Consider the following 18220-nt stretch of genomic DNA (forward strand, 5'->3'; position numbering starts at 1 on the left):
TATCAGTTTAGTTCCTGACATGCCATCATTAGGATCCTGTTTAATGTAGGGTTAGGGTTAGGGTCAGAGAGCATATTTTTCACTTCAAGTGAATTCTAGTAGCCACTGGGGAATTCTCTTGGGCAAGCCCCACTGAAATGAACCCAACTTGTCCAGGCGCCTGTTCATTTCAATAGAGCTTGCACGGGAGATATTCTTTGTGGATTGTATCCTTGATTATTAATAAAGGAAAGGGTTGTAAGAAGACTTACCAAGTACCGTCAGTCTGGTTCCCTGGCCAAAGTGCACTTCTGTGTTGAACACAGTGTTAACTAGAGATACCAGAATATTTTCCCCAGGGAAATTATCAGGTTCAGACAGGGTGATTTAGGAGCTCGTGAGGTGCAGTTTTCTGACTCCGGGTGAGATAAGCATGCATACCTCATCAAAGTTTTAAGAAAGCATCAGAATTTCTTATCTGTTGGAGGGAAAAGGCTATCAAAAGTGGCTCATCTCTTCAGGATTCACCTTCCAAAAGAGTCATCTCCATCCCCACCTCTGCTTTTCATCTCTAGAGCCTCATTATTTAAAATCTTGATCTTTTGCAATTTCAGTTAGATCTCTCACAGTTTTTCCAAGGGGGAGGTAGTAAAAAGTGAGGGAGGTGCCCATCAAACCGATATTTTCCGAAGTCCGCAACAACGGTTGTGCGAGTCTGTTATAGCCCAAACAACCCGTGGCATCTTAAAGATGAATGGATGGATTGTGGCCCATTTTTTAAAAAAGTTTTTTTTAGAAAAATAAAAGGATAAACATAAAAAAAGAAGGATGTGGGGATAGGGGTTATCTACTGTTCAATTATATCGACAAAAGTATGCATGTCTACTCCGGGTGTGGATATCCCTTGTATCCCTATACATTCTAAAGTATACTATATTTATTGTCTGTTTCTATATTTCTATTAAACTTAAACAAAAATACATTTTAATAACACAGTTTTGATATCTTCCATATCAAAAACCTTATCACTTATATTGTTCTGGCGTAAGCATAATAGGGCCTCCAGTCTGAGATAAATTCTTTTCTAGGTCTTTTATTTACTAGATTGGTTAGTTCCTCCATCACCGCATATTCTATTGTGGCCCATATTTTTTGATGACTACAGCTCATCTCATGAGAGGCTTGACATTTGATCCTCAGAATGACAGACATGAATGGGTACAGACATTTAAAAAACCTTTGCAAATAGTGGGACCAAAAGATCATGCCATGCCTAGGGTACCGGCAAAACAAATTAATAGACAGCGGAAGGGATACCCTTTAGTCTCACTGTTTAGATACTATTTTTCTTTGTTCTAAAGACAGGTGGATTGATAAGGCTATCAAAAGTGACAAGTCACTTCAAGGACCACCTTCTCAGGTCTCAGCTGGAAGACCTACCAACTGAGAATAGCCCTACTTCATGCATCTGACAAAGTAGTCTCTAATGCACAAAAATGTACTCTCTACCTGGACTCTTGGTTGTTTTAAATATTTTTATTCATCTTATATGAAACAAAAACATTCAATTGCACCAATTAAGTCTGCACTTCTCCCCTTATCTATTACCATCAACTGGATTTTTGAGTCATATGGGGGGAGGGAAAGCTTGAAATAATATATATTACTTTGGAGGTCTTTACCAGATCCTAGGTTGGAAGATCATCTTTATACAGGCATAGGAAGTGAGGCATTTTTAAAAACAGTTAAGGAACCCAAGAACAAACTGAAGAGAAATAATCTTGCACTCAGATGTAAAAATGGAGGATTTATTCAAACTGAAAGGCTGTATTCTATAGCACAAACTTATGTTGACTTTATACCCGTCTCCCACACAATCCTGGTAATTGTATTTTTGGGGAAAGTTTTGGTCCTTAACCTTCTTTAATGACCTACAGTTTCTATGAGAGGCAATTTAAAATCACATTAATTTAAAATCACATCAATGAATAACTTACCTAGGACGGTGAGTCGGGTCCCGTTTCCGAAATATACAACATTGTTAGTACACGGTGTTATCAGGCTTAGTAAAATGAACCACAGCTTTCTCTATCGACCATTTTGAGAGCGAGGTCTCCAGAATACCATTCCCTCCGAGAGTTATTCCTATAAGAGGAAACAGTGAAGGGACTTCCAAGAGTGAGTTCAAATGACAATCAACCTCACAGGGGCCAATTAAAAATATACCCTGTGATAGTTATAACGACGCAGAGAGAAGGTTGCCTGGACCCACCCTAAGTAAGCAACAATGAATGAAGAGGTCATCTTCATTCTCTTCATTCTCCCATGAGCGGAATGGGAGCCATCTTACCATGAGAAATAATATAAACAGAAAACATTGTTGAGTGATCAAGGTAGTACTATCCCAGAGTAATTCAACTGGTGGATCAACAGCTCAAGGGCACACAGACAACCTCAGGAGGGTCTCTCTCTCTCTCTCTCTCTCTGGATGGATAGATAGATAGATAGACAGATAGATAGATAGAGATAGAGATAGAGATTTCTATCTATCTATCTATCTATAATCTCTCTCTCTCTCTCTCTCTCTCTCTCTCTCTCAGATGGATGGATGGGTGGATGGATGGATGGAGAGAGAGATATGATAGATAGATAGAAATCGATATCTATATCTATCTATCCATCTATCCATCTATCTATCTATCTATCTATCTATCTATCTATCTATCTATCTATCTATCTATCTATCTATCTAATGTTTTAATGGAAGGGAGAAGGAGTATGGTGGAGTATGGTGGAAGAAAAGAAAATGGAAGAAACATGGACAGAGAGAAAAGTGGGAGAAAGACATTTCCAGTTGCTTCCAGGATATCAAGTTTAGAAACAAAATTAGATGAATAATATATATCATCTAGTATTCAAAGTGGCTCTCACGCTGGAAAATAAAGGCGGGTCTCTGGTCCTAAAAAGCTGAAGAGTGATGTGTTACCACCGGGGTCACCTCTACCACAGAATGTTGCTTGCCTCCTCTTCACCAAGTGCAGGAGGGTTTTTGTAAAGGCCTCCCAAAGAAATGTATCACCGTGGCCCCCTGTCCCCACAATGATTTAGACTAATACAGAAACGACGCCTCCTCCACAGGAATTAACGGCAGAAGAAGACCTTGGGGTTTGACCGAGTCAAGGAAGACTAGTGACAGCAGCGGTGGGAGTGATCAAAGTTACGGAGGCAGATGCAGAGGCACTGAAGGGGGCTTCTCCACTCAGGAAGCCACCGTGGTCTGCGTTTCCTCGCGGCTGTGCTAAACTGGGGACTGTATGTTTAGAAAAGTATGTAAAGGACTCTGAGGGGTAACTACGCAGAGATGCCCGCCGGCTTTCCTGTTTGAAAAATATATATGAGCATTTCAATATTCAGAGAGAAATTTTACGATGACGACGACGGCTCAAAAGTATAGCTAGGGTTGCCAACCTCCAGGTGGGGCCTGGAGATTTCCTGGAGTTTCAGCTGACCTCCAGACAACCACGATCAGTTCCCCCGGAGGAAATGGCTGCTTTGGGGTGGGTGGGCGCTATGGTATTATACTCTGCTGAGGTCCCTCCCCTCCCCAAGCCACACCCTCCCCAGGACCACCCTCCAGTTTCTCCCCCGGAGGTGGCACCCCAGTATAGGTAACAGAGATGTGGTGTAGCGGCCAAGAGTTCCCCGTTCAGGGAAGAGATCCCTATGCAACAAAGGGAGATATAATGGACAAAGGCAATCAAGTTCACAGCTTGTCAAGCTCTTAGAGAAAATTGGTATAAAATGTTCCTCCCCTGGTATATTACACCCAAAGATATTCAAAAGATAAATAAGGAGAACAGCAGACATTGCTGGAATATAAAGAGCAAGGTCACCCAGCTGGCTTCATGTGTAGGAAACAAATCCAGTTCACCAGATTAGCCTCCACTGCACATGTGGAGGGGTGGGGAATCAAACCTGGTGCTCCAGATCAGAGTCCACCGCTCCAAACCACTGCTCTTAACCACTACACTACACTGGTGTATAAGGTGTGATATATAAGGTGAAAGTAGAACACAAAATGATATATGGGCCAACTGGGGGGGGGGGGGGATGAGACCAGCTTTCCTTGAAAGGGGAAACAGACATATGGTGACCCCGTAGGTTTTTCAAGGCAAGAGATGTTCAGTGGTGGTTTGCCATTGCCTGCCTCCGCGCGGGCTGAGAGAGTTCCGAGAGAACTGTGACCAGCCCAAGATCTCCCAGCAGGCTTCATGAGGAGGAGTGGGGAATCGAACCCGGTTCTCCAGATCTGAGTCCGACGCTCTTAACCACCACACCCCGCCGGCTCTCAAAGGGGCAAGGCTGTTGGCTAAAAAAGTCTTCCTGGTGAAGTAGCCGTCACTGGAGAAGCGGGTAATTCTCTTTAATATTATAGTACCAATATATAATATTATAGTACCAATCCTGGTACTCCCGCTGCGGGCACCCTGGTTCGGTTCTTGCACTGAGCTCTTGGGAGTTTGCAGCGCTGTGTTCTCAAAGGCACAGAAATACATAGCCGTGACACTGGGGGTCATCTTGGTTATCCGCAGTGAGAAACGTCGATCGTCGTCACGCCTTATCCTGAATCCTTTCTCTTGAAATTCTGCCTCGAGAGTGGGCTCTTGAGACCCCCTAACCAGAAGACCGATGCGTTTCAGCTTGCCATCTGCCACCTTCTGCTGGTACCAGAGGTCTGAAAGGTGATCGGTGCTGACCCGGTTACAGTCAATTTGGGCCGTGGTTCCAGGCTGCCCGGTAACCCACCGGGGCTTTTTGGGTGAGAAGCACGCCATCTTCTTCTTTGCAGAGTGCTACCAGTGATAAGGAGAGAGGGTACAAAGCGTTAGGAGGTTTGAGGGTCATACCCAATCGTTTCATGACCAGGAACAAAAACTAGCAACTACTTATAATGCAAGAAAAATACAAGCTTCTCTTTGAAACTTACTAATCATGACTTTTACATATAGGCTAGAGACTGAGCGCCTGTTTATCTGGCACATTTTAATCGCACCCATCTTCCAAGGAGATTCTCCCTTTCCCATTGAAGACAGTTTGAAAGAGAAGTCATTGATCATGGTGTACACACTTATTTCACTTCTCCCAGTGGTAAACAGGTTTCGTGGGGGTTTTGTATCGTTTCAAAAACCCACCACACCTGTTTAATCAGCAGTGCCAGCCAGAGAACAGGAATTAACTTCACATGCAGTGTGAAGTGGGACCTCTCTCAAGCGGCTTGCAGTTCCCTTCAAAATTATTGTCTGTCTCCAACTTCTTTCTCCCTTCCTCCCTCGCTCCCTCTCCTTCTGTCTCTTACACCGAGGAAGGAAGAGCCACCAAAGAAATAGACACAGACTAGGCGTCATTTGGCCGGTGCAAAGTGTCGCGCTCTGTTCGAATCAAAGGATGAACTGCTGGTAAAGCTCGGGAAAGAAACGTCTCAGATGATTCACACTTCCGATGCCTTCCCTTCTCAGTTTGGTTGGCGGTAGCTCTGGTCTGGCTGACAGCAGATTCAAGACAGGCAAAAGGAAGTGCCGCTTCGTGCAAGTACTTGACTTGTGGAACTCATTGCCACTACAAGATGCAGTGATGGCCACTGGTTTAGATGGATTGAAAAGGGGACTGAATAAAGGATAAGCCAGCATGGTGTAGCGGTTAAGAGCAGTGGTTTGGAGTGGTGGAGTCTGATCTGGAGAACCGGGTTTGATTCCCCGCTCCTCCCCATGAGCGGCGGAGGCTAATCTGGTGAACTGGATTTGTTTCCCCACTCCTCCACATGAAGCCAGCTGGGTGACCTTGGGCAAGTCACACTCTCTCAGCCCCACCTACCCCACAGGGTGCCTGTTGTGGGGAGGGTAAGGGAAGGTGATTGTAAGCCGGTTTGAGTCTCCATTAAGTGGTAGAGAAAGTTGGCATAAAAAGCCAACTCTTCTTTTTCTTCTTCTTCTATTGCTGGCCGTTAGCCATGATACCTGGATGAGACCTCTGGGTTGAGAGGCAGAAGGCTTCTGCTTGCTAGGTGCAGGGGAGCAGTCGGCTGTTCCCCGATTGGTTGGGTTTCCAACCTCCAGGTACTAGCTGGAGATCTCCTGCTATTACAACTGATCTCCAGCCGATAGAGATCAGCTCCCCTGGAGAAAATGGCTGCTTTGGTAATTAGACTCTATGGCCTTGAAGTCCCTCCCCTCCCCAAACCCCGCCCTCCTCAGGTTCCGCCCCAAAAACTGCCCACCGGTGGCGAAGAGGGACCTGGCAACCCTATTCAGCAGGGATGTCACCCTCCAAATCAACCATTTTCTCCAGCGGAACTGATCTCTGTAGTCTGGAGGTTAGTTGTACTGCCAGGAGATCTCCAGGCTCCACTTGGAGGTTGGCAACCCTAGCAGAGGGGTAGGATACCATGTAATGAATCAGCCAGAAGGAACACAGGTGTTCCCCGGGAGGCGTGATCATAAGTGATTTGTGTCTGCATACCACTTCAGACAGCAGGTGGGGGCACAAATGGCTGAATGCTTTCCAGCCCCAAGAAAAAAACAATTTTTAAAATCCTGCCTATGGTAAACTGGATGTGAAGGGAAAATATTCTAACCTAGCCATCTTGCTGATGTCTAGCTTTTTATGTGCAGTCCCCCCCACACACACACACACCCGTGGAGAAGCACTCAATGCTGTGAGCGCCCATCTGCAGTCCATCTGCAGTCTAAAGCGGTATGGCGAAGAACTATGCCTCAGGCGCTAGCTATGTATCAGATGTAACTACACTGGTTCCCTCTCTGGCTGAGGCTGGGACTTTTGCTATTGTATATACTGCCCTCTGCTGTGGGAAAAGGACCCCGCACAGTTTAGATGCCACCAACTGCGAGGGTGCATCCTAGGGTTGCCAGGTTGCTTGGATTGGTGGGCAATTGCTCATCAATCCAGAAGAAGAAGAAGAAGAAGAAGAAGAAGAAGAAGAAGAAGAAGAAGAAGAAGAAGAAGAAGAAGAAGAAGAAGAAGAAAGAAGAAGAAGAAGAAGAAGAAGAAGAAGGAGGAGGAGGAGGAGGAGGAGGAGGAGGAGGAGGAGGAGGAGGAGGAGGAGGAGGAGAAGAGTTGGTTTTTAAACGCCAACTCTCCCTACCACTTAAGGGAGACTCAAACCAGCTTACAATCACCTTCCTTCCTCTCCCCACAACAGACACCCTGTGAGGCAGGTGGGGCTGAGAGAGCTCAACGAGAGCTGTGACTAGCCCAAGGTCACCCAGCTGGCTTCATGTGGAGGAGTGGGGAAATCAACCCGGTTCACCAGATTAGCCTCCGCCGCTCATGTGGAGGAGTGGGGACTCGAACCCGGTTCTCCAGATCAGAGTCCGCCGCTCCAAACCACCGTTCTTAACCACTACACCACGCTGGCTCGGATAGGGTTGCCAACCCCCAGGTACTGTGGATCAAGTAAGGAGTAGAACGGGAGAAACAGGAGGCTCCCGTCAGTGCCAGCAGGGACACTACTGGAGTACAATGAAGAAAACCGAAATCCAACTAGACACCACCCTAGGCTGGTGTGCGTTTCGACCCTTCTTCAGTTAGTTGGTCTTTCCTTCAATACTTTTTATTGGTAAACTTTCTATGTGGGATATTGCCCACTCACGATATCTGGTATGTAAACCTCTTGGAGCAATGTGTATAGACCTCTCATGGTTCCTGTTACAGGAATATCCATCGTAAGGAGGACTGAACATTATTTTTGGTTGCATGTATTTTTCTGCGTGAAGTGTTTGTGTCTGTGTGAAGTGAACACAGCATTTATTTATTTCTCTGTGTAAAGTGTCTGTGTGAAAGGAACACAGTATTTTGCATTTGCATTTACTTCTATGTAAAATGAATACAGCGTCTTGCATTCCTATTGAATTGAATTGAACATGAACCAGTGAAACTGATGAAACTGCGGGGGTTACCGCACTTTGTATTCCCAGCGATGTATTAAGAGTTTGAAAATGTTGTAAAAAACATCGCTTTAAAAGGGTTTTTGGATACCACGGCTTATAAATGGTTGGAAGACGTCTTCTCAGCTAAAGGGGCCGAACAAAGTGCGAATAGTATTTTTTATAACATTTCCAAACTCTTAATACATCGCTGGGAATACAAGTGCGGTAACCGCCTGTGTTATGTATTATTTATGAATAATCTTTAGTTTAAAATTGAGCTGATGTGCTGTTGTTGCTAACTAACTGTGTTGATTCAGCATAGGTATATTGTTTTCGCCAACCCCCAGGTACTAGCTGGAGAACTCCCGCTATTACAACTGATCTCCAGGGGACAGAGTTGAGTTCACCAGGAGAAAATGGCCGCTTTGGCAATTGGACTCTATGGCATTGAAGTCCCTCTCCTCCCCAAAGCCGCCCTCCTCAGGCTCCGCCTACATGCACCCTTAGGCAACTATGGGGGTTTTGCTTTGTTTTTCAGGAAAAAAATATTTAAAATTGCCAGCAGAGGGAAACCTACTACAGCCTGTAATAGATTGGCAGGGGAGGGAGGGGAGGGGAGATGGAATTTTTGCAAGATGTTCATGTAGTTCTGACACCCCACCCAAATATGTATACAAATAAAAGGAAATGGGGGGAGAAAGGGTGGGAGGCAGGGAGAGATCTTGTTTCTGTTTCTATTTCTGGCTGCTTCTATTTCTGTACATGGCTCCTACTATTTCTAGCCCCAAAGGTAAATTTGCATTAGAAAACCAGGACTTCAGTGTCTCACTCTTATTTTCTCCATCTATGCCATCTAGGGCTGTTGAAAAAAAATTCGGTAAAATTCGGGTTCTGATTTATTTGCCGTTGTGGGGGGGAGCCCGAATGCTGAATTTCCTATACCGGTAAAAGTAGGAATTTGGCTTTAAATTCGGGTTTCCCAAAACATTTCACGGCTTTCTGCGGCTCCTGGGGGGCATTTTTTGCAGGTAGAGGTCCCAAATTTTCAGGGTTGCTAGAGGGGACTCTCCTTGCAAGAACCCCCAAGTTTGGTAAAGATTGGGTCAGGGGGTCTGGTGTTATGGGGTCTGGAAGGGGTCACCCCCTCCTCCCCCACTGAAAAGCATTGGCAAAGTGGCTGTGTTCAGATGCTTTAGTGTGATCTTCGCAATGTATCTCAATGGAGAAGCCGGGCTTGAAACGGTGGGAAAGGTCGCCCCGTGCCTCCATAGAGATACAAGGTCCTGGAAATGGGCTTTGACTTTGCATGCAGGAGTAGAATATTGTCCCATTGGAAATTTGGTCTTTCCTTTCTTGGACATGGCCAGGTTCCTAATGGAACATGGTGTGTGGACAAACCAGTACCCTTTAGAAATGAGTTAGAAAGGCTCTGAAAGCGGACATACGGATAGGCTCTTCAGTCAATATAACCAGAGTGCTTATTTCTTGTAATAAAAAACAACGTAAATAAATTGGCAATTAGCAGATGTGATGTTTATTTCCAGTGTGTGTACATATGTATTATTTATGGATTAAATGAGAAGGAAACGCACACATCTCGTGACCAGAAGAGAAATGGCTGCTTTAATTAGCAGCGATGGTTTCTTGGATCCAGTCATTATAGTTGCAGACTTTGGTGTAGACTCCAGGGTAACCGGGCAGAGCACATCCGATTCCCCAGGAAACGATACCATGGAGCGCCCCTTCACAGACCACGGGGCCACCGGAATCACCCTGCGAGACAAAACGGTCAATAAGGAGGGAGAGAGGGGTCGTTTCAGACAGGATGTCGACAAGTCTACCTGTACTTTTTCTCTTATTTGCTCTCTTATTCATTTGGTCACCAAGTTATATCACTTGTCTCTAGGGCTGCCAGTCTCCAGAGGGCTGGAGATATTAATTCTACATGGTATGCTTCTTTTCTTCATCCCTACGGGAGATTATTACCACTGGCTTTGAAAGCTTGCATTGAAACAAGTGTAGTTGTTAAGACTCAAACTAAACGGGACGGAGGAAGACTTGAAACGATCATATCCCTGTCTACCTTCTCTTCTTCTGAAGATTTCCAAGCTGGATTGACTGTGACTGTTACTCTTTTGTAGACACTCACCTTTGGATTGATGGTTACTCTCTTGTAGACACTTACCTTAGATTGATAGTTACTGTATATTATGTGATGTTTGCTTATGCTTATTACATTTCTTGAGTATTTGGCTATAGTGATTTGTTCTGTACTTATTTTCTAACCTTAGGTACTAGTACAGAGGTGTTAACCTTTGATTACTTAGTCTCCAGAGGGCGTGGAGGAAAAATGCTTCCTGACCCCAAAGTGGCGATCGGCACTACCTTGGGCATGCAAGAAAGGGCCACGAGAGCCAAACGCTGATGCCAACCTTTCTGATCTCCCTCACATGCTTTGATTATGCTTGGATTTTCTGACCATCAGAGGTCGCCTCACTCTCCCTGCACGTTTCCGCTCTCCCCCGCGTTTTCTGGACGCTGGCTAAACACGAACCCAGAAAACGCGGATTGTGTTTTTCCTCTGACAGTCGGAAAATGCAAGCAAAGTAGTCAAAGCAAAGCCCCAAAGTAATCAGCGGGGTGATCACGAGGAAATAGCCATGCATAAATGGCCTTAGTGTTTAATTTTTTTAATGATTAACGTCTAGCAAATGCTCTGAATTCCTAGCCTAGCAGCAGGACTGAAAGCAGAGTCTCTTACCTGGCAGGAGTCTTTGCCACCCTCCAAGTATCCAACACAGATCATATTGTCGGTGATTTGCCCGGGGTAAGCGTTTTCACACTCAGAGTGGCTTAGGATGGGAGCCTCCACACACTGCAGAAGGTCAGGGTAGTTAGCTGGAAGGAAAGAGAGATGAAGCGGGATTTAACTAAAGAATGTTGAATGCCGGCGTGGTGTAGTGGTTAAGAGCGGTGGTTTGGAGCGGTGGAGACACGGGTTTGATTTCCCACTCCTCCACATGAGCGGCAGAGGCTAATCTGGTGAACTGGATGTGTTTCCCCACTCCTACACACAAAGCCAGCTGGGTGACTTGGAACTAGTCACACTCTCTCAACCCCACCTACCTCACAGGGTGTCTGTTGTGGGAAGGGGAAGGGAAGGTGATTGTAAGCTGGTTTGATTCTTCCTTAAGTGATGGGGAAAGTCGGCATATAAAAGCCAACTCTTCTTCTTATCTGGGAAACAAGTGCTATCCAATTTCTAGGAGTACTATCACATAATTTTAATAAAAAGAGCCTGGTCTTCATTGATCGATTCAGGCCATATCAAAATCACTAAGGTGCTCCCACAATGCTTACATAACTGTAATGTGTTAGAAAAGGCTAGAAAACATCTGTACGCTGTACAAGTAGCTTTAGTTTCTCTCAGTGCTTTGCTCTGGAACACATGAAGCGAGGCTGCTTCCTAGGGTCGCCAACCTCCAGGTACTAGCTGGAGATCTCCTGCTGTTATAACTGATCTCCAGCAGATAGAGATCAGTTCACCTGGAGAAAATGGCCGCTGTGGCAATTGGACTCTATGGCATTGAAGTCCTTCCCCTCCCCAAGCCCCGCCCTCCTCAGGCTCCTCCCCAAAAACCTCCCAACGGTGGAGAAGAGGGACCCAGCAACTCTACTGCTTCCAGACTGGGGTGCAAAACGTGTCCCTGCTATGGCAGCGGCAGCAAGGGGCGTGGGAGTGGGCAGAAAGGGCATAAACACACACATATTCCCATGCCACTCTCTGCTGCCACCATCCATTCCTTCCCTTCTGCCCCTCTCCCTATCACAAAAGTGGAGATGTGATGACAATTCCCAAGAGCACTCTAGCCTGGAATCCTCCCCTGGTAATGTTACAACACGGTTGGCAGAGCAAAAGGGAGAAACCTTTTCAAGGGTTAAAAAAAAAAGGTGGGAATGACATATGTAGGGTTGCCAGCTCTGAATTGGGAAATACCTGGAGATTTGGGGGGCAGAGCCTGAGGAGGGCAGGGTTTGTAGAAGGAGGGATTTCTGAGCCATAGAGTCCAATTGCAACAGCGGCCATTTTCTCCAGGGGAACTGATCTCAGTCACCTGGAGATCTCCAGCCGCCACCTGGAGGTTAGGAAAAATGATCAGCACGCAGCTCCATGTAATAACAAGATCAATGACTCTCCAAAATCTATTTCCTGTGATAACAATCACTGTAATAAAACTGTAAATATGCTCATACAAACTACAAATATAGCCAAACAACCATGCATATGGTACATTAATACATTTCTTCAGAAGGATGGGACTCTAGAACCCTCTGGGTCCCAATCCAAATGAGTGAACTAACGAAAGTACGGATGAGTCGGGCAGTATCAATGAGCCGACAGAGCGGTGAGCCTGCAGAATGATGCGCGCGGCTGCTGACAAGCCAATTTTTGAAAAACGTCCCAAAGGGATTCGTATGTGCCGCGCGCGCAGCTGCTGCTGGAAGCCAAGCGGAGAAGACCGGCAAAAGCCGACAGAGCGGTTAGCCGCTCTGTCGGCTCATTGATACTGCCAGACTCATCCATACTTTTGTTAGTTCACTCATTTGGATTGGGACCCAGAGGGTTCTAGAGTCCCATCCTTCTGAAGAAATGTATTAATGTACCACATGCATGGTTGTTTGGCTTTATTTGTATTTTGTATGAGCATGTTTATAGTTTAATACAGTGATTGTTATCACGGGAAATAGATTCTGGAGAGTCATTGATCTTGTTATTACGTGGAGCTGTGTGCTGATCGTTTTTCCTTACTTCCTAGTAACAGCACAGGTGTATTTTCTTTTTGTTGTACCACCAGGAGGTTGGCAGCCCTACCCACAACAGTAGGCCGGATGCTAGCAGAAAAAACAACAAACAATGTGTGGGACAAAAGGACAGCATATGGCTTGTTTGCCCTTCCACACTTGGGGGGTGGGGAATCCCAGGCTGGATCTGTAAAACGAAGGGTCAGCCGAGGGACGTTCACACACTCACCGCCACCGCTGAGGGTGTTGCCCCACCCTGAGATCAGGCATTCGGTGCCGGGAGCTGCACATCCCTGGGGCAGGGTGATGGGCGCGATGCGGGAGGAAACCTCAGCATGGTCCGACAACTTGATGAGCATAATATCGTTATCCAGGAGCCAGGAATTGTACCTGGGATGGCGAATGACTTTTTCCGAGCTGACAAACTGCTCGTCTCCTTCTATCTGCATAATGTCGTGCTCCCCGAGCCTCACTTCTATACGGCTGCAAAAAAGAAAAAGAAAAAGCATGCGTGCAACACAGAATTCAGTACACTGTCGCAGAGCAAATGTTCAAGAATATCACAGAAGCCTAGGAATAGGGTCAGATGACTGCTGATCTGGTCCTTGGATTGGGTTGCCAGCTCTGGGTTGGGAAATGCCTGGAGATTTGGGGGTGTGTGTGTCAGCAGCCGTAGAAGCTGCCATTTTTTTATTTGGAGGGTATATCCCTCTAGATGGGACAGGGTAAGCCCCGTCTTTTAAATGACCCTTCTGCCTCCAGACTAGCTGGATAGTTTGGTCAGACCAAGTTGGCTCTGATTACACGATCCCTACCTCAAAAGGGCCCCAACTGTGGGGCCCTAACAAAACCAGTCAAAGATAAAAAAAATGGGAGAAAGCACAGAGCCGTCCACCTGAGTGAAGGCAAATAGCCAAACCTGAAAAATTCGGCCTTTTCGGCTTCGTGCAGATCCCCAAGTTTGGGTATTTGGTCTACCCAAAACCCGAATATTGCTGAAAAGGCAAATTTGGGGTTTATTGTCTATTTGGGTATATCAGTATGCACAACCCTAATTGCAAGATCTCAAGCTAAGCAACTGTCGTCTTCTGGATCCTACTTGAGTAAATCAAATGTCATTTGTAGCAAGAGGCCTTTTTCTAATACAGGGGCTTTGCAATCTCTAAGAAGCAATCTCCATACATTTTCCGTACCCTAAAGGGTTCCTAATTGCTGTCACTGAATTCACAGGTTTTCTGATTGCTTTGTTACCCCCACATATCCGAAGAAGTGAGCGGGGTATGCATGGAAATATTTTTAAACAATATGTTCATTTTTAATGGCATCCTGTTAAAACTTCTGCCTGAAGTGTTGAAGAGTTACTATTAGTTACCTACAACCTAGGGTTGCCAACCTCCAGGTACTGGCTGGAGATCTCCTGCTATTACAGCTGATTTCCAGCTGATAGAGATCTGTTCCCCTGGAGAAAATTGGGCTCTATGGCCGTTGGTCCCTCCCCTGCTCAAGATCTGACTCTTTCCAAAGTCTAGGTGTACTGAAAGCAGGAGATCTTGGAGGGTCTCACCTACTGGCGGCTGAATAACACAAAAATGGAGGAAGGATTCACTTACGATTTGTAGCAATGAGCAGCAGATAAAACCCATCGGTCATTGATGAGGGAACCCCCACAGAAGTGGTACCCGGCATTCAGCGACACCTGGTAGGGGGCAGAGTTCCTGGCGCAGGTATAGCCCCCCACAATCTTGTCATCGTCACCATCATCAGGGACAGCAACTGACAAATGCAAGGAAATAAATTGTAAGAATTCTGCAAAAAGAATCCTGCAAAATGGAACCCCTAATGAGGTACAATTTCATAGGCTTTCCAGGTTGCTTGCTGCTGCCACAATCCATCCCACATGCTGGATTGATGAATCAATGGGAGGAAAAAATGGCAGGGATGATGTAGCAAGTGCCTTGATTTCACTTCCAGGTGAACATCCAGAAGTGACATTGTAGCATCTGTGTCACTCTAGGAATTCTCCAGAACCTCTATGGTAAAGATAGGGGTCCCCAACACCTGTGGGCACCATGGTGTCTGGTCTGCCAACACCTGTCCAGCTGCCCACCAAGTGTTGTGAGAAAGTGGGTGTGGTCAGGTCGGGCAGTTGCCCAATAGGGCTTCTGATTGGCCACTGGAGATCGGATTGGCTGGGTAGATTAAAATAATGTTTGTGTGGCAGTTGCCACTAGGTTGGTTATATTCGCTCTCACTCCTTATTTCCAGAGTATTTTTTAAATTACCCATTTCCCCTGCACTTGTGTGTGTGGCTTCACCTCTTGCAGCACCCCTTTTGTGATTGGCTCCCTTTCCTGTGGCAGTAGGGCTGTCAACTCCCGATTGGGGAATACCTGAAGATTTTGGGGGTGGAGCCTGAGGAGGGCAGGGCTTGGGGAGGGGACGGACTTCAATGGAGGATAATGCCATCGAGATCACCATTTTCTCCAGGTGAACTGATCTTTGTCACCTGGAGATCAGTTGTAATAGCAGGAGATCTCCAGCCATCACCTAGAGGTTGGCAACCCTATGTGGCGGCCATATGGTGGTTGTACCCACCACTATGTGTCAGAATTCTAAAGGTGCCCACAGGCTCAAAAAGGTTGGAGACCTCAGCTACAGAGACTGGGGGTGTGTGTGTTTCTAGTATGCCACATATGTTGTGATGTCCCTTCTGGGAGCTTACCCGGATGTGACTTCTTGCTGCCCATGTTGCTCCCCTTCCCAGGCTCTGTCCCGGAAATGGTTGTGGGGATTGCCAGAAGAGGGCTGGCAGCACTACGGTGCAGGTGCTCGCTACAGGTAGCAGCCCAATTTAAACAAGACTCTGGACCATGTGCAAAGTGCATTCTTTGACCTTGCCATCTTCACACTGAAACCAGGTACGTGTCAGAGGAAGGTGTAAAATTGTCAATAAGGATCGGGAAAGGAAGGAGAAGAACTCTATGGATATGGTTGCGACTGGCAGGAGATGAAGGCAGGGGCTTGCTGTGTGGATAGGGGCAGCTATGATCCCTGCCAGCTGCAGTGGTACGATTCAACCCGTTCAGTCTCATTCTTATCTCATTGCGCTCACTGGAAGGATACACTAGATCTTAGAGAAACTCTAAAGAGAATCAAAGGCATTTGAAGGAAAATCTCACCTGCTGCGCCCAGGAATGCGAAAAGCAAGAAAAATTTCATGGTGTCTTTGCCGGTGGACTTGTTGGACGTAGGACTTTTGGGAGAAATCTCCCATTTATACCTTCCCCAGGAACTTATCTCTCCATTTGGAAACCCCACCAGCTTCCGACTTCCCAGGATCTTGCATAAGCTTACTTAAAGATACTTTATCAAAAGCACACCCTGATATATGTGACTCCCAGATGCCACACGTCTGAAGCGAAACATATCTAGGAACAGAAAGAGTAAACAGACGGTTGGGCATGTGGTAAAGCGCTGCAGATACCTGTTTTTATCACCAGGAAATTGGGATTTACTCAGCTGGCCTAGGTCTCAAGCTGCTAGGTCCCAATGAGGAATTCCTGTGACCCACCTGGATCCTACCCAGTGTGTCGTTCTGCCAGTGTACTAAATTCTGTCTTAATTCTCTGTCTTGGGAATTGTATTCAGCCTTAACAAGTGTTCCCTTTTCGTTATGTTCTGTAAGTGACAACCCAAAGCTAGTTTTTCCTGAAAATAGCATTCTAGGATCTCCCAAAGCCACATGGACTTATGTGATTGACAGATCAGATCTGCTTTCTGTTGGGACCTATCTGCTGAGGGGACAGGACCTAGAAGACTGCTTAGCTCTCCTTCTTCAGCTAGAATTGCAGAACCCTCCCCCATCAATAACTACACATTCTGACCAAGGAGGGTCTGGACTCAACACTAGGGTTGCCAGCCTCCAGGTAGTAGCTGGAGATCTCCTGCTATTACAACTGATCTCCAGCCGATAGAAATCAGTTCCCCTGGAGAAAATGGCCACTTTGGCAATTGGACTCTATGACATTGAAGTCCCTCCCATCCCCAAACCCTGCCCTCCTCAGGCTCCATCCCAAAAACCTCCTGCCAGTGGCGAAGAGGGACCTGGCAACCCTACTCAACAATGTGTGACCATCAGGTAAAACCCAGATGTGACAAAGGACTTTTATGCATGGGTGTTTCACTCGCCATTCAGAACATAAGAAAAACCATGCTGGATCAGACCCAGGCCCATCAAGTCCAGCAGTGTGTTCACACGGTGGCCGACCAGGTGCCTCTAGGAAGCCCACAAACAAGATGACTGCAGCAGCATTGTACTGCCTGTGTTCCACAGCGCCTAATAGAATAGGCATTCTCCTCTAATCCTGGAGAGAATAGGTATGCATCATGACTAATTTCCATTTTAACTAGAAGCCATGAATACCCCTCTCTTCCATGAACATGTCCACTCCCCTCTTAAAGCCTTCCAAGTTGGCAGCCAATACCACATCCTGAGGCAGGGGGTTCCACAATTTAACATTACCCCTCCGACGACTTCGGGTCTTTGTGTTGATTATGCATGCCGTTTCCGACCTTCAGAAGTCGCCTCGCTCTCCCCCTGCATTTCCTCGCATTTTGCCCAAGTTTTCAGAGATCTGTTATATCTCAAAATTGAAAACGCGGACAAAACTTGGGGAAAGGCAGGGGGAGAGCGAGGCAACCTCTGATGGTCAGAAACGGCATGCATAATCTACACAACGACCCAAAGGCATTGAAGGGGTGACGGCAAGTGAAACAGCCAAGCATAAAAGACCAAAGAATAGCTCTAGGAATCACCAGAATACTAGCGATTTCTAGAGCTACCCTGTGTCACTTATGGGTTTTATTTGGAAGTGACAAAAAAAATCAGCGACATTGCTTCCCCCATCCTCCCCCACTGCCACTCACTGCCCCACAGCTCTCCGGAGCCGGAAACCCTTCTCACGAACCTGTTGACTTCAGAAAGACGATTGCTGTGTTAAGCTTTTGGAAACAAAAACGGATCTAGGAAAACAGCGTTCTTGGGAAATACCTGTTATTTCATGCACCGTGCTACAAGGTGATGGGGGGGGGGGCATTATTGTACTCTACCAAAGGCGACAGAGATTTCTTAAAATTATATTTATTTATTTTTAGATACTAATGAATACAAAAACAAATGAAAAATGGAATCGACGAATGACAAAGGACTGAGATTATTACTACACTTAAAAATATGTTTCAAATTCAAAACAACCGCTGATTTAAACATTGTGTTTAAATAAAGACAAACATACTCAATGTAACATACAATATGAAACAAGTCATTACTTCGAATAGGTGGCAAGCTTCAAGAATAGCTTGGCTATTAATCAAATATATCATATTGAAAATAGTTAAAGCGATAAATGAAATACATAAACCAGAGGGATTATTCCTATGATGTCTATAATTAGGCAACAGAGATCTTGACCCGGCGCTGAGGTGACAGAAATTTT

General features: G+C 46.0%; 2 protein-coding genes across 2 annotated transcripts in view; both read right to left on the bottom strand.

Moving 5' to 3' along the window:
- LOC130476546 (T cell receptor beta chain MC.7.G5-like) overlaps positions 1-18220 on the bottom strand; it is a 92796-nt gene that overhangs the window by 18230 nt on the left and 56346 nt on the right. The gene's annotated exons all lie outside the window — the stretch shown is intronic.
- LOC130476794 (anionic trypsin-like) lies at positions 9546-15944 on the bottom strand. Its single transcript, XM_056848793.1, has 5 exons — positions 15905-15944; positions 14336-14498; positions 12955-13208; positions 10684-10820; positions 9546-9695 (listed from the first exon to the last, which is right to left on the bottom strand). The coding sequence occupies exons 1-5, from the start codon at positions 15942-15944 to the stop codon at positions 9546-9548; spliced, it is 744 nt and encodes a 247-aa protein (XP_056704771.1).

This window comes from Euleptes europaea, chromosome 4, assembly GCF_029931775.1.
Source record: "Euleptes europaea isolate rEulEur1 chromosome 4, rEulEur1.hap1, whole genome shotgun sequence".
In the NCBI taxonomy this organism is placed as follows: domain Eukaryota; kingdom Metazoa; phylum Chordata; class Lepidosauria; order Squamata; family Sphaerodactylidae; genus Euleptes; species Euleptes europaea.

Excerpts from the sequence above, each read along its gene's own strand:
- LOC130476794 (XM_056848793.1), bottom strand. The coding sequence starts at position 15,944 with ATGAAATTTTTCTTGCTTTTCGCATTCCTGGGCGCAGCAG. Across the intron at positions 13,209-14,335 it reads GCTGCTCATTGCTACAAATC|CCGTATAGAAGTGAGGCTCG; the intron begins GTAAGTGAATCC and ends TCTTTTTTGCAG. Across the intron at positions 10,821-12,954 it reads CAACACCCTCAGCGGTGGCG|CTAACTACCCTGACCTTCTG; the intron begins GTGAGTGTGTGA and ends CTTTCCTTCCAG.